General features: G+C 33.3%; 2 protein-coding genes and 1 pseudogene across 2 annotated transcripts; 2 read left to right on the top strand and 1 right to left on the bottom strand.

Annotated features, from left to right (window-relative positions):
- The first annotated feature begins 4,762 nt into the window (after positions 1-4,762).
- Positions 4,763-9,754, top strand: LOC145159893 (serine/threonine-protein kinase Nek2-like). The gene is made up of 16 exons (XM_079078949.1): positions 4,763-4,946; positions 5,112-5,153; positions 5,817-5,924; positions 6,091-6,157; positions 6,413-6,478; positions 6,648-6,694; positions 6,792-6,837; positions 6,904-6,984; positions 7,057-7,099; positions 7,175-7,224; positions 7,339-7,420; positions 7,492-7,541; positions 7,648-7,721; positions 7,815-7,866; positions 7,959-8,387; positions 8,935-9,754. The coding sequence occupies exons 3-16, from the start codon at positions 5,839-5,841 to the stop codon at positions 9,526-9,528; spliced, it is 1,767 nt and encodes a 588-aa protein (XP_078935075.1). The 5' UTR covers positions 4,763-4,946; positions 5,112-5,153; positions 5,817-5,838; the 3' UTR covers positions 9,529-9,754.
- Positions 9,755-14,351: 4,597 nt separating this feature from the next.
- LOC145159894 (BolA-like family protein) lies at positions 14,352-15,555 on the bottom strand. The gene is made up of 3 exons (XM_079078950.1): positions 15,387-15,555; positions 14,832-14,854; positions 14,352-14,747 (listed from the first exon to the last, which is right to left on the bottom strand). Exons 1-3 carry the CDS (start codon positions 15,447-15,449, stop codon positions 14,534-14,536), a joined length of 300 nt encoding a protein of 99 aa, XP_078935076.1. The 5' UTR covers positions 15,450-15,555; the 3' UTR covers positions 14,352-14,533.
- Positions 15,556-19,754: 4,199 nt separating this feature from the next.
- On the top strand, positions 19,755-21,317 carry LOC145158079 (uncharacterized; annotated as a pseudogene).
- Positions 21,318-21,404: the final 87 nt, after the last annotated feature.

Below are 21,404 nucleotides of genomic sequence, written 5' to 3' on the forward strand. Positions count from 1 at the left end.
TGGATTTTTATGATAAACATGCTTTTCAAAGGGGCAAAAATGTAAATTTTAGCTTAATGGGCCAAACTTTTGGGACTCACGTTTTTGGGCCCGAATTTGCGAAAAAGGGAAAGTTTTGGGACTAAAAATGTTATTTGAGCAAAATTTGAGTCATAAATATAAATAAACCAAATTTAGGGGTGAAAATAACATTTATTTCTAAATTGGACCAAAAATGTAACTTTTATCAAAATTGGGCCGAAAGTGTAATTTTTTACAAACAATGGGCTGAAAATGCACTTTTCTGCAAAACTAGACCTTAAATGTCAAAATATATATTTTTGGACTAAAACCGTGAATTTCTAGACATTTGGGACAAAATTACAAAATTTTTATAAATTATGGACTAAAGTGTCATTTTACAAAACTTTGGGCCTTAATTGAAAATTTAAGGCCTATTGGCCAAGATCGTCGTTTTTACTAAAGAGAACTTTTATATTCAATTCGGTAAACCTCGAACTAAGACAATCAACGAAATAATAACAAATGACGAAATACATCGATAATAGTTTTATTGGGCCTAATATTCACGTTACATGGCCAATGGGCCCTAAGGGCCCATCCAAGTGTATATTGAGCCCAATATTTTCCATGACATGTTTATTGGGCCTTGCGACCCCTTTACATGTTAATTTGGGCCTGAGTTATGGGTCACATGTTTGTTGGGCCTTTATGGTCCATTTACATGCCTATTGGGCCCAAATTACCCACTTACATGTTATTGGGCCTTTGTGATCCACTTACATGCTAATTGGGCTTGGACTGAAATTCACATGCTTGGTAGATTGTAACTATACCTTTACATAACCATTGAACTTCATATACTTATATATGTACCTTTGGATTTAATAACATACAACATGCACGTAAACATTAAACATAGTACGAAAGGTTGAGATAGTGAGACGTGTCGGTTGGCACCTTTGAGTGTACAATCGTAGCTTGTAGTTATAATCAGAGTCTCCTGGAGGGAGAGCGAGAGTTTGTGTATAGATCTATACGGGGTGACCCCCCACGCCTTAGCTGTTCGCTACAGCTAGACTAGGCCAGTCTAGGGCGATAAAACCTTGAGCAAATACCGGCATTTGGAAAAATGTTAAGACATGCAACCTAGTCATTATCATGTATGATTATAACGGCTCATATAGAGATTCTAATACCAATTTAACATTTCGAAGATTAACTCTTCGATTGTGTCAATACAAAACAACTTAGTTAACGATACAAGAACCTCGACATTATAACAAATCAGAAAATATCGGATTTTCTGGGAAATACTAATATTCAATTATCACTTACTTACAATACAAAGAAATCTAAACTACATTCATATATGTTACTACTACGAAATTCACACGTGCATAAATACTTGATTTTCACATCATTTTCAGACACTTTACAGAAAATATCGGATTTTCTGGGTTTTTACAAAGGATACAAAGACTTTTATTCAAACATACTTATGAACTCACCAACGTTATATATGTTGACCGTTTTCAAAATAACTTGCATTCTCAGGTAATCGTTAAGCAGGAAGATTTTCAAGTATGCATGGTTTTATTTTATGTAACATCGCTCCTCGTACTATTAATACTTTGAACTTATGTAATTTATAACAATGTACTTGATGTGAACAATGTTGGTTGTAATATGAAATGTTGGTGATGAATGTCTTATGTTTCATGTGTATTCATTGTGATGATAATTCAATTGTTAGTCACACGAGCCCCCGGACGTTTCCGCCGTTTGGTTCGGGGGTGTGACAGAAAAGAAGAACGTTTAAGCAAAACGTTGGCATTCGGTACAAATAATCAAGGATTGAAGGTATTCCAAGATAGGATTTGGGTACCTAAGATGGGAGGAATGATAGATCTTCTGATGGAAGAAGCTCTCGATTCATCCTGGCAACACTAAGATGTATAGGGATCTGAAACCTTACTACTGGTGGCCGACGATGAAGCTCGATGTTGTAGAATATGTGGCAAAGTGTGTAACGTGTGCAAGAGTTAAAGCACAACATCAAAAACCGTATGGGAGTTTAGAACCTTTACCTGTACCCATGGGTAAATGGGAAGACATCACCATGGATTTTGTGACTAAACTTCCCAGGACGAAGAACGGTCACGACATGATTTGGGTAGTCGTGGATCGATTCACAAAGAGTGCACACTTCATAGCAGCCAATGAGAGATGACCTATGGATAAGCTTGCAAATGCTTACGTGAAAGAGGTAGTAAGACTTCACGGTGTTCCTTTAACGATTGTATCATATCGTGATAGTCGTTTCACATCAAGGTTTTGGAGGAGTCTACAAGAGGAAATGGGTATGAAGTTGTGTCTAAGTACAGCCTACCATCCGCAGACTGATGGTCATTGCGAAAGAACGATTCAAACACTGGAAGATATGCTAAGGGCATGTACCTTGAAATTTTAAGGTAACTGGGATGAGCATTTACCCCGGGTAGAGTTTTCCTACAACAATAGTTACCATTCGAGCATTAAGATGTCACCTTATCAAACGTTGTGTCAGAAGTGTCGTATGCCGTCTTGTTGGCTTGAGGCCGGAGAAAAGCAGTTTTATGGGTCCCAAAATAGTCCATCAGAGTGCTGAAAAGTTAAAAGTAATTAGAGAAAAGATGTTGGTAGCTCAAGATCACCAAAAGAGCTATGCTGACAAGAAGCGACGACCGATAACATTCAAAGTTGGAGATTCGATATTGCTCAAAGTCTCACTGTGGAAGGGACATATACGATTTGGAAAGAGAGGAAAGTTGAGTCCAAGATTTATTGGACCATTCAAGGTTCTTCAGAGGATTGGGAACCAAGCTTACAAGCTGGAATTGCCAGAAGAACTAGATGGTATTCATAACACTTTCCATGTGTGTTATTTGAGGAAGTTTACGAGAGAAGTTTCCGATATAATTCCACTTTCAGAGTTAAGGATGGATTTTGGGGAACTCACTAAGCTTTGACTTATAGTAATTGATTTCATGGTTTTAGGTACATCAGATGATCGGGACAAGGCTAAAGCGTGATCGTACACATCCTCCTGTTGATTTATGTTTTGAGAGATTTTCGATACCCTAATTCTATAGATTCATTGAAAACAATGGTTTACTATATTATGGTCTTGTGGAAATGTTTTATAAAATGAAAATTTTTTATCATGGTTTTTGGGATGTTACATGATGTGTTTATTTGATTAATATTGATATTGTAATGCATGAGAAACGTATTAGCTACACAAAATCTGGTGTGTTTATTTGATTAATATTGGTATTGTAATGCATGAGAAACATATTTTGTGTCAAGTTACAACTTGATTTATTTATTATTTTTGCCATTAGGTTCTTTTTTATTTTCAAGTTAACAACTTGCACCACTATTATGTTGATGTATTGATTAATATGCAACTTCAAGAGCTTAACCATCATTTTAATGAAGTAAACGTGCAATTACTTCTTTTTATAGTTTGTTTGTGCCTACGTGAATCTTTTTAATCCTTTGATTTGGATAAACTATTGGAAATGGTTACACTTTACCGGGAAGAGTTTCCAAAAATAAATAAATATGATATTCACTTAAAATGGAACCAAAAAACTACATTAAGGATGTATGCGAATATGATCAATTTAATCAGTTGCAGAGCATTGAAGAACTTGGCAAAAAGATGGTATAAGAATAGAAACATATAATCTGTCCTAAGGTTTATCTTCTCTTAAAGCTTGCATTGATCTGACCTGTTGCAACGAGTATGTAACACACATTTTCTTGAATCTTGCATTGATCTTACCCGTTGCAACGAGTATGTAACACACATTTTCAACAATAAAATTGGTAAAGAACGATGTACACAACAAAATGGGTGATCAATTTTTGAGTAATAGTTTAATGTCCTATATTGAAAAATATATTTTATAAAGTATTAGTAATGATACAATTATGAAAATATATCAAGATATACGACATCGCCAGGTACAATCGTAAGAATTATAACTATTTTATTGCTTATACGATCCGACCCAACACGAAACCACATCTAGTATTTTTTATCTTTTTTTTTTTATATATTTTATATCAGTTTCATTAAAATAGTGAGCCATAAGATTTTATCGTTCTAGGCTTACCACCGGACTTTGAATGAAGTTAATAATAGAAGATATTAAAACTTTAATGGCAAAAAAATACATCTTAATAAGTAAGTACAACATTAACTTAGAAACCAATAATTATCAACTTAACTTTATAATGATTAGCACATGAGACAAAAAGTAATTTAAGTCACTAATCTCGCTTTCTTTGTCAACATCTTTTTAGGTCTTATGCCTGAATAATCCAAAAAAATATAATATTAAATTAATAAATGATCTAATTTTAATTAATAAGCACATATTTAAATTATTAGTAAAAGAACAGATTATCAACACTTAACTTTTATTTTAAATAATCGAATCATTATTTGATTATGTTACATTTGGTTAAACATACTTTATAATTATATAACTTATTTACAAATAAAAAAGTAAATTTAAGGAAGATTCTTTTCACAATAAAAAATGTCACAAGTTTTTTTAAGAGTTATGGATATAGTGGAGTGATTAAAAGATCTAGAGAAATGACGCTGTGTTACGTGTACGTTGTGTAATAAAATCTGTACCTTTCATATACGACGAGAGTAGCAGCAGACACATAGCCTGCTTTGTTCCCCCACCCTACCCCCTCCCCCACCCCCCACACCCTTCTCTCTCCATTGAAACCTCTCATCAACACTTGATTTTTCAATAGTCTTTCCGTGCAAAATGTCAGGCTTCAGATTTCACTTTCTCCATCTCCGATGCAACTAATCTTCATCTTCACTGTTCTTCTCTGCTTTGCTTCAGTTACTTCATTCAAATTCGCCTTATCAGGTATATACTTCAATCTTGCTTTTCACTTTGACTTCGATTCAGTCACTGATACAGCATAATAAGTAATAGCAAGCTTTTGTTACTTCAATTTTTCTTCAAATTTTGTTTTCCGGCGCGATTTACGATGCATTTGAAGTTGAATTCTTATTCGTCTTTTGCTTTCAGTTGCTGTTCCTGGAGCTGCATCTTCTCTGATTAATTTTCAAGGTATTGTGTGGTATTATTATTATATCACATTTCTTATTTCAAGTTCAATGGTGCTTAATTCTGTTTGGATCCGTTTCGAAATCCGGTTGTAAGCTATTATTCGTGGTATTTGCTTTGCTGGTTGCTTGTTTCGGTTGGATCTCTTATTGTTAGATTCAAATTTATTATCTCATAGTGTGATTCATTCGTCATTCCGCAATTAGAGTTCGTAAATTGAATGCATTGTGGCGTAAATCAAGGAGAAGTAGATACACATTCTCGTTACTTTATCCTTTGCTTTCACATTTTGATATTTACTTATGGTGGTTGAGAGAATCATTACGGTTTCAGAGAATTATTTCTTGATGTTTCATTAATTAGGATAATTTCAGAGCAAGTATAAAGGACATGGTCACACTGTGTTTTTCCCAATGAGTACTTAGTTTCTCATTATGACTTTTATAAATGGTGGGTGAAAGGAAAAAGTGTTGTTGTAGAATGAACTTCACAGCATGTTTTTAATAAATGATTGTCTATACTAATTAACTTCACATCAAGTTTTTAAGGCACTGACATTCTGGTTGGCTTTTCACATTTTGATCTTTATATTGAACCTCACAAGTCACAACAAGTTTTTAAGATATTGTATACTTACATGGTTTTATAACTATGTATATATGACAGAGTGAAATGCATTGCTAGCTACATGGATCAATACGAAGTGCTTGAGCAAATTGGAAAGGGGGCATTTGGTGCTGCCCTTCTTGTACGCCATAAACATGAAAGAAAAAAGTAAGGATGAAATTGAATTTACCAAGTTTTGTAATTTGTTTGTTTTGATGTCTGCACATTTGCTCCATTATCATAATATGTATGTCTATTCCATGAATGCTTAGTTGCATTTTCATCTACACATATTGATTGTTTTCTTGAATTCCATGTAACTCTGTATATTAAGGTATGTGTTGAAAAAGATACGACTTGCTCGCCAAACTGATAGAACACGTAGGTCTGCACATCAGGAGGTTGGTATCCTTTACTTCTAATCATCCTACAATCTCTTCATATTTCTGTTTTTGAGGGTATCAACTATCCTAAAATAGTAAAATGCACCTGAGTTTATGTATTTTGTTTATTTCTTATTCTTGTTTAACTTCCTATGTCTTTACATGTACCCATGTGTTGGTATCTTATCTCTCATGCGCTTATGATTTTAAGATGACTCTCTAAACCTCAATACTTTCAAAATGTCCAAACTAATCTAAAGTCTCTATTTGTAGATGGAGCTTATATCGAAAATGCGAAATCCCTTTATTGTGGAGTATAAAGATTCCTGGGTTGAAAAGGTAAAAAATGAAAATATCATCATTCTTTTCATGTTCCATCGTCATAGTTTTCATTTTAATTCAATTTGAACTCACCCTGAAGCCTAATATACATATATATTTTAACTTAATTGAAATGAGACTAAATTTTATAGTTTTATTTCTTCCTATATCCATTTTCTTTTGGCAGGGATGCTATGTGTGCATTATTATAGGATATTGTGAAGGTGGAGACATGTTAGTACTTTATAACTTTCCCTTTCAGATTATAATTTCCTATCAAATAGAATTATAATGATCATTGACATGATTGTTTCAATTTCCTCTTTTTCAGGGCAGGAGCCATTAAAAAAGCCAATGGCATGTTGTTTTCTGAAGAGGTACAATCTTTCATGAGTGCATCTACACCCCCCTGATTCCTTTCTAAACAACAAACTATTGTGCAGAAACTTTGTAAGTGGCTTGTACAACTCCTAATGGCACTGGACTATTTACACTTGAATCATGTTCTTCATCGTGATGTTAAGGTTAGCTCAAAAAATACTATCAGTAGTAATGTAATGCATCTTTCATGTTTGCTGATGATTATCCTTTCACAGTGTTCAAATATATTCTTGACAAAAGATCAAGATATACGTCTTGGTAAGTATCGTTTTCTTAAACTTTTTCTTGATTTATAAGTTAGTGATGATGACTCATCAAAAATGCATCTTTCAGGTGATTTTGGACTAGCCAAGATGTTGACTTCAGATGACCTAGCCTCATCTGTAAGTGATGTGTTTCTTAAAAATTTCCCTTAGCTATGAATTTCATTTTGTTTTATTCTTTATATATATATATATATATATATATATATATATATATATATATATATTATTCAGGTTGTAGGAACTCCTAGTTATATGTGCCCTGAGCTTCTTGCAGATATACCATATGGTTCAAAATCAGATATTTGGTCTCTTGGTAAGAATAAATGGATATATTTCTCCTTAAAATAAACCAACTAATGATACTAAATATAATTTCTTTTCTAGGATGCTGTATATATGAAATGACTTCCCATAAGGCTGCATTTAAAGCCTTTGTAAGTGTTCTCTTATATCTATTTTAATAACTAATGAGATAATATTTTCAATGATCCAAGTACATGTAATCATATAATCTTTTTTTTTTTCCAACTTGTTGAACAGGACATGCAAGCATTGATAAACAAGATCAATAAGTCAATTGTAGCACCACTTCCAGTCAAATACACTGGTGCCTTGTGAGTCAACTAATCTTTTTATCTCCATTTTGCATTATGTAATATGCATCATTATAATACACAAATAAACAAAATATAATCATTTTGTTTCAGTCGGGGACTCGTGAAAAGCATGCTGCGGAAAAATCCAGAACTAAGGCCAAGTGTACGTATATATAAAAAAAATCATATTTATTTTATAAAAAGGAATTTGATACAAAACTTGGAAAATAAATAAAATCTTTTAAAATTTTACAGGCAGCAGAGCTACTGAGGCATCAACACCTCCAGCCTTATGTTCTAAAAGTCAACCTTAAACTAAACAGTCCAAAACGTAGCATAACCTCCCATTGGCCCGAATCTGATTACATGAAAAAAACAAGATTTGTGGAGCCCGTTTATCTTCGTCCAAGGTCACGGGAAAGACGGCTATCATGTGGCAATGATAGAACATTGAATCCAAGCATATCTTTAGGTGATCAAGGTTCGCCTTTTTCAACTAAACGTGTTCAAGATTCCCCTCATTATTTACAAAGAAGAATGGGAAGACTATCTATTGGAAGCACATGTGAAGAGTCTCCCATTACCAGAAATATTTCTTCCAAAGCTTCTAATTCCACCAAGAATCTCAAATTCACTTCCTCTGCTACTAAAAAACGAACCGACCTCTCCAAGGGTCGTGAAACGGTAATATTCTTATATTACCATCTGGGACCTGTCCTGCTAACAACAGGTCCCAGTTTAGGACTGATGACCGACCATCAGTCCTAAATTAATCGATTAAAAACTAAAACTATTCTAAAACTGGTTTTTTAAGTTATTGTATACTTTTAGGTGTTTTTTAATTATTTTTGTTGGCCCAATGCAACACATTGGTAGTCCTCCGGTCCCCCACATGCCTATAGCAAACCCTTCTAGGTTTGTACTTTTTTCTATTCCAATAAACCAATCATATATGGACACGTGTCCTTGCCTTGAATGCATACTTAACCCTACACGACAACAACATATATGTGTGTTGGCTTTTTGACTTTTGAAGTATGAACGATCAAAAAGAAAAATTATCATATCTATTCCAATTTTCATTTTATTTTTGTATTTTGTAATTATAAATTATTAAAAAAAAGTTGAACTATATTTTATTGTAATATTTGTTTTCTTTTTTCATGATATTAATTACTAAAACTTTATCCAAGACTAGACTGGATTGAACTGAACTGAATTGTCTGTGTAGGAATGTGATTCAAGAACTTCAGTAAAACAATCGGGTCCCACAAGTAGACGCGCGTCTCTACCCCTCCCAAAACGAGCCACAATCGAAGAATCACCATTCAAAAGTACAAATTTCCTCCACCACACAAATTCCATGGACGTTTCCGTAAACGCCCCTCGAATCGACAAAATGGTAGAATTCCCACATTTCACCCCGACACGTAGAACCTCCCTAACCTCCGGGCAAGGCTCCTCATCGCCACCGCCATGTGACCGATCAATCATGAAAGACAAATGCATGGTCACCACCTCCGGCCGCAACAACTCCGCCACCGGAAGCGACTGCTCCGACCAAAACGCCACCGCTGGAGCATCCAGCCGGACGTCGTCGGACCTCCGGCGGCGGCGGTTCGACACCTCATCGCAGAAGCAACGGGCGGAGGCGTTGGAAGGGCTTCTTGAATTTAGCGCGCGGTTGTTGCAAGAGGAGAGATTTGAAGAGCTTGGGGTGTTGTTGAAACCGTTTGGACCTGGGAAAGTGTCGCCTAGGGAAACGGCTATTTGGTTGACTAAAAGCTTGAAGGAAAATACTTTGAAGCAAGAGGAGCAATTTTAGTAAGTCATGAAATATTAAAATGTTTTTTTTTTCTTTTTTGTAATGATTCTGTATGCATGGACATTGTAGTCGTAGAAGAAGATAATTGGATAATTGGATAATTGGATACGGATACGATAGATGAGGGGGTAGAATTATTTCTCGAATCTTTTGTATCGGATGCTGATGTCAGCATGTAGTGTAATGACTTTTAGTTTTAATTTTTAATCTTTGTAATTTGCATGTCTTTCATGTTGCCTTCTTGTTATGTACTTATGTTGATGTCGTTCGGTTTTAGTAGGAAACAGTTGTTACTTGAAAATAAGTGAAGGTTGGTGCGTAACATGTTACATGGAATTAAAGAGTTACGTGTTTTGATCAGTTTTGTTAAATTCTGGACTGCGACTTGTCATTTGGGGTAAAAGTACAACTGTAAGGAATATAGGGAGGAACTTTTTTTAGAATAAGTGAAAATCAGAGGACCGAAATAAAACAAAGTAACTGTTACTCTGTTAGGATTGTAGAAAGAACTCCATTTTAGAAAAATAAATAAATAAAAAACAAGAAATAATCAAGAAGTTTAAAAGTGGGTTCCCGTTGAGAAGTCTAAAATAAATAATTAAAAAAAAACAAGAAATAATCAAGAAGTTTAAAAGTGGGTTCCCATTGAGAAACATGATACTGCAAATTGCAAACAGAGAAACCCTACAGCAGTAGGAATTGGACCCCAAAACTCAGTCTCCTTATGAAAAGAGTTGAAGCCTACTTACTTTGGTTACCTTTGGGGTCTAAAGTAATACATTTTTGTTTTTGGTCACAAAGTAAATGATTAGTTTAACTTTAGTTGCAAAATATTATGAATTGTTTTTTTGGAAAATATAATAAACAAACTACATCTTAGGCTAAAGGATATGAGAAGTGTTTCACACATAGAAGCTGATGGGAAAGGACATTTCCATCGGTAAACACTGTCCCTGGTTCAAGTAGGTGTAGTCACGGAACTTCACAAGGGAGAGAGAAGAAACTGTCTCTTTCTCTCTCTTCTTTCCCCACTCTTTTTCTCTTTTCTTCTTGGCATTTCACTAGCGAACATCATTTTTATAGCTTTGTGGAATGGTTTGATGATGAAGTGACTACCATTTCACTAGTAATCATATCGGATTGCCACATAGAGGTTACATCAACTTTATCTCTCTTCTCTATCTTCTATCCATTTCAACCCACTACACAAGTAACACATTTTTTGAACCCTCCAAACCTTCACAATTTTGATTTAAAAAACATTTAAAAACATTTTATTGAAAAACACACAAATACAAATGAAATTAAAATCCTAAATATGAAAATAAAAAATATAATAAAAATAAACTAGTCATTTATAATAGGCACTTAGGCATGTTAAATGTGATCTAGAAGATCCGATTGAAGGGTGGTTGATTCCGGTCGGAGTCACGCAATTTTAGAATCATATATGGATTTATTTCTATCTCAGTTGGGAGATTGGTATCATGCACGGGACATATAGCAACATCTTCGTTTTTCAGTATCATATTTTGTAATAATAAAACAAGCATGCATTATATCATTATAGAAAAACAAACAAATAATAAATAAATAACAAAAGAAATAAACAAGAAATTTAAAAGTGGGTTCCCATTGAGATTCATGATACTGCAAAGTGCAAACATAGAAACCCTACAACAATAGGAATTGGAACCCAAACTCAGGGGCTCCTTATGAAAAGAGTTGAAGCCTACTTTGGTTACATTCGGGGTCTAAAGTAATACCTTTTGTTTTTGGTCAAAAAGTAAATGATTAGTTTAACACTTCAACTTTAGCTGCAAAATAGTATTAGTTATTTTTAGGAAAATATAATAAACAAACCATCTTAAGATGGAGGGTATCATTCTATCCTGATCTTTTTACCAAATAGGCATTATCTCTCTTTTATTATTCCCAACCCATTACACAATAATATATCTTTCTTAAGCCCCCAAACCCTAATATGATAATTAAAATCCTAAATATGAAAATTAAAATCATAAATCCGATAATTAAAAAGATAATAAAAACCAACTACTCATCTAAAATAGGTACGTAGGCATGCTCAAAATGATCTAGAAGATCCAATTGAAATCGGTGGTGGGTTTCAGAGTCGTGCACTTCCAGAGTCATATCATATCGTCACACATTGCAACATCTATACAAGGTGCAGAGAGTCTTATTATATACTGTGTAGAGAGTCTTATTATGGCTCCAACGACTATTTAGTACGCGAAAATTCCATTCCATGTCCTTTCTTGCTACTTCTTGTGGCGCAACAAACAATTTCTTCTTGTCAGTAGCCAGATGCACATGAACATTTTAATGCTTTTCCAAATAGTTTTTCGTTGAATAGTGGTGATTGGTATAGGACATTTAGATCATTATTGCCATCAGCAACACCAAAATATGCATGTCATATCCGCAAATCTTAGTTAGCTACAACTTCAAGTATCATTGATGGTGCTTTATGGTTACCTCGACAATATTGGGCTCGCAGTGCGGTTGGACAATTCCTCCAATTCCAATGGGTACAATCAAGGTTGTAAAAATCGCTCGACGATAGCTCGACGGTCGACTGGTGTTAAGGGATTAATCGGTCTTGGCGGGGATTAATCAGGGATTAATCGGAGACCATAGATTATTAATAAACTATTAAAATTAATTAAATATTAATATATCTTAAGAAAAACAAGTACTTCAAAATTAGAAAATAAGAAAAATTGTAATTTGGAAATACGAAAATATGAAAATTTTGGTATAATATTCAAAATTTTGAAAATTTGAAAATTTGAAAATTTTGGAGTAAAAAAAAGTTGATTTTTTGAAATTTTTTTTAAAAATTTTTAAAATTTTTTTTTTAAAATTTTATTAAATTTTTTTGACTTTTTTCGACTTTTTTGACTTTTGTTGACCGATTAATCCCGCCAAGGCCGATTAATCCCGCCAAACCCGATTAATCCTAAATTTCCGATTAATGCCCTAATCCTCGACGGTTGGAGAACGCCAAGCGATTAATCCACGATTAATCGCCGATTAATCCCGATTTTTGCAACCATGGGTACAATCAATGCTACCTAGCATACCTGAAAACCCATGTCTAGATTCGTGCAGTGTAAAAAAGTTGAATGGTGGTTTGCATAAAAATTCATCCCCATAGAGCTTGACAAACAGAGCTCGACAATACCATAGCTGAAGTTGTACAGGCTTTCACGTGAAGTTCTTCCTGACATATTAACTACTCATCCTGTGCGTCTTCTGTGCTACCATATGTTAGTTGTCGTATCGCAGATGTACATTTTTGTAATGTTGTGAAACTTTTTTGCATCCTAGCATCATAGGTTGTTTGAAAAATCGATATTTTCTTTCCATATCTTTAACAATACGTAGGCATAAGTTTCTACTCATTTGAAACCTTCTTCTAAATAGGTCACCACCAAACTTTGCATTAGCAACAAAGTAATCTTGTATAAGCAGTTTTTCAACGACTTCTCGCTCTATTTCGTGATACGTTCTAGACTAGAGATGAAAGTGGGTTCAAACCCGGACCGGATGGACCCGGACCCGGAAAACCCGAAACCGGTTAACGGGATTTTGTAGAATCGGAAACCGGACTGGTATATAGGAACCGGTTCCGGGTAAAGTGAGTCTAGAACCGGAAAACCCAGAAACATCAAAATAGGTAGGTTGTATCGGATAAAGTGAGTTTAGAACCGGAAAACCCGGAAAAACTGGAATTTTTTGGTAATTACTTACTACTTAGTGGGTTGAACTTTGAAATTTTTCATATTGATCTCCCGACTTTGGGGGACTGTAACTCATTGAATATGAAACCAAAATTGACAAAATTATAGTCTAAAATCATGTACAAACTTTAAATTACACTCTGGAAAAAACCGCATGTCAATCCGACTTTAAACGAATGAGATATGCATGTGTTAACATTTTCACAGAATACAAAGTACAAATATAAATAACTGAAAAGTTGAAAATTTTCAGTTTTGATATCCCGACTTCGGGGGACAGTAAATCATTGAATATTAATCCAAAAATGACAAAATTATAGTCCAAACTCATGTAGAAACTCTAAACTACAAGTTAGAAAAAAACCACATGTCAATCCGACTTCAAACGAATTAGATATGCATGTTTTAAAACTTTCACAAAATACAAAAAAACTGAAAAATTAAAAAGTTTCAGCTTCGATATCTCGACTTTGGGGGACTGTAAGTCAATGAATATAAAACTAAAAATGGAAAATTTATAGTCTAAAATCATGTACAAACTCTAAACTAGACGTTGGAAAAAACTGCATCTCAATCGGAGTTGAAACGAATGAGATATGCATCTTTTAAACATTTCACAAAAACCGGTTCCGGCCCTAAAAGTGGTTTCGGTTCCTAACATTGGTTCCGGTTTTTAGACCCGGTTTACCCAGACCCGATTTACCCAAACCCGGATTACCCGGAGCCCGGATAAAGACAATTTTTAAACCTAGAACCGAAACCGTATCTATATATTCCGGTTCTAACGGTTCCGGTCCGGTTTTTCGGTTCTAAATCTCATCCCTATTCTAGACACATTTGAACTTGCAGTATCTTGAACAACCGCTAAGGCAGCTCGAGAAAGCTACTGATAAAATGTTGTAGTTAATTGATGATTCAGAAGAAGATGAGTAAAAGAGCATGTTTATTTTCATGAACCCATTTGCTATGAAGATATGAATCAGTATTATCTGAAAAATTCATTGTGATAAAAAGGAAGGAAGAGAATTTTATTTCGTCATTTATCTAATATGCATATTTGAATCTGAAATAAACTCTTAAAATATCATGAAAATACCTAGCAAAACCCAAGATGTCACACACCATGTTACGGGCTACTTGTTATTACAATTTGTCAAACAAGACACATACATAAACAAGAGATTACAGGTGAAGGATAATATTATTGCAACCAAAATAGTATTTTTTGATTATTAATATTAAGCAACAGTAGTAGTAGAAGGGGGTTGAGAAGTTGCAGATTCTTGTTGCTTAATCTTCCATTGATCAGGAGTAAGAGCTTTGGTGATGGAAAGGGCATGAATGTCTTTCATCTCCTCCACCAGTGCCCCATTCACCATCCTATGCCTTTCCAACAATCTCTTCCCTTCAAATTCTTCACTCACAATCTCAACTTGGAAACTTGCACCACACCTGAAAACAACAACCACCATCACCAAATTCAACAACTGCTATGCAGAAATAATGGACTACATTTGTTTTTTATACCAAACTTACCCTCCTGATGTATCAATCACTTCCTGAAAATAAAAAAATATTCACATATCAATCATCAGAATAAAGAAACTTAAACCAATATGTGTGTTTCTACTTTCTAGGAAGAAAAAGAAAAGAAAGATAGAGGACTCTGGAATGTAATGACTTATTCCATTCTATTTCTGTCATTCCTTTCCATCCAACCAAACAGATCCTTAGTGGGTAGAAATTTTGATGCTTAATTGTCGTTCTTTAGTTACTTCCTTGGTTCAACCATAATCCCTTCTTTTCGTGATTTACGCTTAGGGTTTTCAGTTTTCAGGAGTGCAGTATCGCTTTGTTCTCATTTTAGGATCATTATTAGAAGTTGTTTTGGAAGCAAACCATCATGGATTGAAGAGATACGACATGCTCTATTGCAGTTTTCAAGATACAACTAAAACAATTGGGAATCGAAGTAATTTCTTCACATACGCAGTTAGCACAGTTGAAATCACAAATGAAATACAATAAATATGCTACAAATTGATTGATGCAATCCGAAGTGTATACATGTAAATGAAGGGAAGTGCTTACGATATGAGAAGGAGACAGTTTTGACCTAAGTGCCGACTCCACCTGCTCCTTTGACACCCCCATGACTCTTTCTCTCAAAATCTTCAAGCTTTTTTGACGACGAGATGATATTAACAAATGGGTGTGGGAAGAGAATACAGGCGGCGTCCCAATTACGCATTCTTTACTTAATTTTGTTGTATAAAGGAGTATATCGAGTTTTACATGTATAAATTAATGTTAATGTGTTCTAATAAAGAAATAATTTAGGAAAGTGATGATATTTTCGAGGGAAAATGATTTATCATATCAAGTTAATTAACTTTTTGGCATGTACGTTTGGGTAACTATTTATTTATTTATTTATTTTTTACATATTTAGATAACAAACTTATTGGAAGTATTCATATATGACAATTATGACCTGCTGTAGCAGGTTACATTCTAGATGTGCACACTTTTAACAAGTTCGTTACCTAGATGTGTACAAAAAAAAATAATTACCCAAATATGAACAAAACGAAAAGTAAGAGTAAATTACACGAATGGTCCCTATGGTTTGAAAGAATTTGTGTTTTTGGTCCCTAACTTATTTTTTTTAAATCGGATGGTCCCTACTTATTATTTTTGTTGCGCGTTTAGTCAATGTCTTACCTAAAAAGACTATTGTTCCCTTATTAATTTATTTTTTAATTAATTTTCTTATTTATGTATTTATTTTTTTATATATTTAAAAAAATTAAGAGACCTCACATATCTGTATCTCATCGGATGATCCCTACTGTTTATTTTTTAATTAATTTATTTTTTTAACTCGGATGATCCCTACTGTTTATTTTTGTTATGCGTTTGGTCTCTGTCTTACCTAAAAAGAGTATTGTGCCCTTATTAATTAATTTTCTTATTTATGTATTTATTCTTTATATATTTAAAAAAAATAATAGACCCTATATATATGTATCTACTCACGATCACATCTCTCATCCTCCTCAACTTCTATTTATTTTCCATCTTTAGTGATATCGACATCTTCACCATCCCTTCTTTTTTCGGTCCTTCAACTCTGTCGAATTAACACCACAACCCAGTGAACCCACTAAAGATGAAGAGACGGTGGGTTATGGTGTTGGTTCGCCAGAGTTGAAGGACCAAAAAAAGAAGCATGGTGAAGACGTCGATGTCACTAAAGATGAAAAAGGAATAGAAGTTGAGGAGGATGAGAGATAAGATGGTGACCGGTGAGACCCAAATTAAATTTCTCAAATGTGGTTTCAGGTTTACGGTGAGGAGATACAGATATGTGAGGTCTATTAATTTTTTTAAATATATAAAAAATAAATACATAAATAAGAAATTTAATTAAAAAATAAATTAATAATGGCACAATAGTCTTTTTAGGTAAGACAGGGACTAAACCTGCAATAAAAATAAATAGTAGGGACCATCCGAGTTAAAAAAATAAGTTAGGGGCCAAAAACACAAATTCCCCCAAACCACAGGGACCATTCGTGTAATTTACTCTTACCTTTTGTTTTGTTCATATTTGGGTAACTACTTTTTTGTACACATCTAGGTAACGAACTTGTTGAAAGTGTTAACATCTAGGATTTCTATAGCATGTCATAATGGTCATATGTGAACACTTCCAACAAGTTTGTTACCTAGATGTGTACAAAAAAAAGATAGTTACCCAAATGTGAACTACCGAAAAGTTAATTACCTTGATAAGTCATTTTTCATATTTTCGAAGAGCGCGCTCCTATCTTACATCATCTCATTTCATTGTCAATTTTTTTTAAGGCTTTTAACCAAAGGTGAGTAACTGAGTATGGTGAAATTTTCGGCTGAAATCTTACCAAAAACCAAATAGATTTTAGATTGTTAAAATTGTATTGTTCGGTTTTATGTTTGGTGCACTTTGTGATTTCAACTGCGATTCGGTTTTTATTTGATTCGGTTTGATTTTTAAAATGCAATAGCAATAATGAAGTTTTTACATTGGCGGTTTAAAACCGCAAAACCAATGGATCATAGTCATATATTTTTGGGTTTATAATAAGTCGAACACAAATTTAGATTAATTTTAGGGCGAGCTAGTGGCTAAAATACAAAAAAATGTTATAATTTTAGCTAAAACATATTTCAGAAGACTTAAAATAATATTTCCGTGACAAAATATACATACTGTAAGTCTTAAAAATAAATTTATGTCTATGTATGGATTTAGATTGTTAGTGAAATTCTGCTTCTTCGCTTTTTTTAGTCAATTATATTTGAAAAAAAAAACATAAAAAGAATAATATATTTTATAAATATTAAATATGTAATATATATTATTTAACTATTTAAAAAATCATACGATCCATTTTTGGTATGCGGTTTTTACGAATGGTGTGGTATAGTTTTTCGATGTTTTATATAAAAAAAACTACACCGCACCGTAAATATTCGGTTTTTATAAAATACAAAATCACCATATCGGTATTGGTTTTTGAGTGTTTGTTTTTTGTTTTTTTTTTTTTTTCAATTTGCAGTTTGGGTTTTGCTTGCCCCTATCTTTAACCACATACACATAAATACTCATTAATTATGACTAGGGAAAATAGTACAAAAGTGATTAAATTTATATCAAATTTCTAATTTAACATTGTGTTTTTCAAAATTTTACAATTCTGACAATTTGACCGGTCAACCCTATTGATGTGGCATGATGACATGACATGCTGAGGTGTCTAAATTAGGGGTGTTCATCGGTTCAAATCCAATGGATTTTGATAGAACCGATCCAATCTAATCATCCATTGGATTTTGGATTTTATCAACCGATCTAATCCAATTTAGTATAAAAACCTATCCGATTAATGGTTGGATTGTATCGGTTTTATCTATTGGATATTTTTTATTGTTTTAAACCATTGATTACCCATTATCTAATCAATTTTAATCCGTTTCTATTGAATAACCAAATATAACTATGATAATGAAAAATAAAATTGCACATAATTACGTTAAATAAGACTAACAAAGTAACATTAACTTTAAGTTTTCAACTTAATTTGTTATTGAATATTTAATAATGGTAATTGGATTTGGATAATAATGTTGCATATTTAATGGGTTAAATTGGATCGCTTCGGTTATCCATTGGATTTTCAGGATAATCCAATAACTAATTCAATCGAATTGGATTTTGAAATTCCGCATCCGGTTCAATCCAATTGTAACTGGATATACAATCCAATCGACCAGTTTGTAATTGGATCGGTCGATTCCAATTGCATCGGTTAATTTCTGCACACCGCTCTAAATTGAATTTTGTTCCACAAAAGGCACTAATTTATCATTTTTTTTTTCAATTTTGACACTAAGTTTTAATTTTTTTTTTCAGTTTTGATATTATTTTTTATTAAAAGCGAACATTATTTTTATTTTTATTTTGTTTAATGTTGATTATTTTCCATTTGAAACCGTATAGATATCTTTTTATTACATTTTAAATCGTATATATATATATATATATATATATATATATATATATATATATATATATATATATATATATATATATATATATATATTATTTAAAAATCACATGTCTGTATAAATACAAGGTTTTTTTTTTTTATTATTTTTTTACAATCAAATGATAAAATATTATGTATAGATATGTATTAGTTATATAAAAATCACATTTTACATTAAATATGCTACTGTAAAATGAGTTTAGATGTTTAAGGGCGTGTAATCGTTCAAGACCCAGATGCCATTGGAACCCGTGGAATTTTTACATCTCATATCATATTTATAATATTATTAGGAACATCTTGAATCTCATGGTATGACTCCCGAATGCTATCATAACTTAATCTTGAAGGTCCATTTAGTTATTGAATGACATTTTAATTATTTTGGAGGTATGTAATCACTATGTCCATTAACAATATTGAAAATCATATTTTTAACTCAAAATTTCAAAAATATTTATGAAGGATAAATATCACCATTATTACATTTATTTCAGTATTCTCATTAAATTTTGATATTTTGTTTATATTTTTCACATCTTCTTCGATGCTTCAAACGAATGTTACATGCGACATCAATATATATCTATAGAATTATTTAATTGTAAAAAAAACTCGTATTTATATAAAAATGTGGTTTCAAATGGAAAAAATGTATTCATATGGTTTAAATGTAATACAAAAAGTTTATATGGTTTCAAATGAAAAATGGTCAACAGTGAACACAATCGAAAAAAATGATGTTCGATTTGGACCAAAAGATATAATGTCAAAATTGACAAAAAATTAAAATTTAATGTCAAAATTGAAAATAATGAAAACTTAGTGTCTTTTTTGTAAAAAAAATTAATTTTTACACGTCAGCATGTTATGTCTGTATGCCACGTCATCAGTCAACCGGGTTGACCGATCAAGTGACTATGATTGTAACAAATTGGAAAACACAGTGTCAATTTAAAATTTTGGTGTAAACTTTATGATTTTGTGCTATTTTCCTTTAATTTTTTAGGTCATGTGCTAAGAGTAAAATTGAGTCCCTAATATAATATTTTGATATATAAACAAGACATTAATATTAGGATAAAATTCGACTCCCTAATACACCGTCCCAAATAATATTAATGACTATGATTAAAAACAATTTTTATTTTTTATACTAATAGTCAACGGAAAAAACATCATAAATGGTCCTTATGGTTACCTAAAATCTGAAGTTTAGTCCCCGTGGTTTAAAAACCTTATAGATGGTCCCTGTGTTTTCAAAACTTTTGACGATTGGTCCTTATTGCTAACTCTGTTAACTTTTGTCGTTTAATTGAGGGGCATTTTCATCATTTCACACCACAGGGACCATTTATGATCTTTTCAGTTATTTTTTAAAAAAAGAAAAAACTAAATATAAATATTTAATATATAATCTCTCTCTCTCTCTCTCTCTCTCTCTACTGTTCAATTAGTTTCATCCTCATTCCCAATCTTATGCTTCACTCCTCTATTGTCAAACTCGAATTCCATCCCAATCTTACCGTGAGCGATGGTACGCCCTCCACCGTGCCTTCCTCTGAAACCCTGACCGGGACACGGTGGCTGAGAAGGTAACGACATCATGCCCGGATGTAACCCCGCCGAAGACCTCCGCCCAGTGCCGCCACAAGATGGAGAAGCTCCGCCAGCGCCACCGCGCCGAAAAGCAGCGCGCGTCGTCGTTCCCCGGTGGTCGGTTCTTCTCGTCGTGGTTCTACTTTGAAGCCATTGAGGCCATGGAAAATGGACCCAGTTCCGAAACTGTTAACAATAATTCGACCAATCTTGAAATCAACAACGCAACCCTTGTGTCGGATCATCAGAGCTTGAATCCGGGTCGTGGAATTCGATTTAAACCTTCTTCTGTTCAAAATCTGGTAACATTAGCAGCTAGTTCCACCAATCATACTCCTGATTTCGATTCCAGGTTTTCAAATCACAATTCCTCATACATAAATTTGTTTCAGGGGAACCATCAAAACGGCAACAGTTGGAATCCAAATTCGAATCAGGGAAAAAAAAGAGGGAATGGAGGGATACAGGAGGTGGCTTCTTCGATTAAGCTATTAGGAGATGGGTTCATGAAGATGGAGAAGATGAAGATAGACATGGCTGAGGAGATTGAAAGGATGTGAATGGAGACAGAGATGAAACGAAACCAATTGATATTGGAGTCACAGAAGCAGATTGTGGATGCGTTCTTGAAGGGTTTGATTGAAACCAGGAAGCAGCCAAGAACAAAAACAATGGCGGATTAGTAGCTTCTGATAATGTGATTAGTTATTGTTTTCAGTAATGTGTTTTTAGTTGAGATTAACATAGTTTTCCTTAAAACCTCGTTACATGTAAAACTCTTGCACATTATAAATCACTCCTTTTCACATATAATAAAATCAAAAAGCCTTGTCCAATTGACGTTCCATGGAGGAGATATCTCATGAAAAAGCAAACAAAGTAACCTGAATACAATTTATATATCAACAAAAACTAA

The sequence above is a fragment of the Lactuca virosa genome, chromosome 2 (assembly GCF_052849685.1).
Source record: "Lactuca virosa cultivar CGN04683 chromosome 2, Lactuca_virosa_CGN04683_v6, whole genome shotgun sequence".
Classification (NCBI taxonomy): Eukaryota; Viridiplantae; Streptophyta; class Magnoliopsida; order Asterales; family Asteraceae; genus Lactuca; species Lactuca virosa.

Excerpts from the sequence above, each read along its gene's own strand:
- LOC145159894 (XM_079078950.1), bottom strand. The coding sequence starts at position 15,449 with ATGGGGGTGTCAAAGGAGCAGGTGGAGTCGGCACTTAGGTCAAAACTG. Across the intron at positions 14,855-15,386 it reads AACTGTCTCCTTCTCATATC|GAAGTGATTGATACATCAGG; the intron begins GTAAGCACTTCC and ends TTTTATTTTCAG. Across the intron at positions 14,748-14,831 it reads GTGATTGATACATCAGGAGG|GTGTGGTGCAAGTTTCCAAG; the intron begins GTAAGTTTGGTA and ends TGTTGTTTTCAG.
- LOC145159893 (XM_079078949.1), top strand. The coding sequence starts at position 5,839 with ATGGATCAATACGAAGTGCTTGAGCAAATTGGAAAGGGGGCATTTGGT. Across the intron at positions 6,479-6,647 it reads AAGATTCCTGGGTTGAAAAG|GGATGCTATGTGTGCATTAT; the intron begins GTAAAAAATGAA and ends TTCTTTTGGCAG. Across the intron at positions 7,421-7,491 it reads ATCAGATATTTGGTCTCTTG|GATGCTGTATATATGAAATG; the intron begins GTAAGAATAAAT and ends TTTCTTTTCTAG.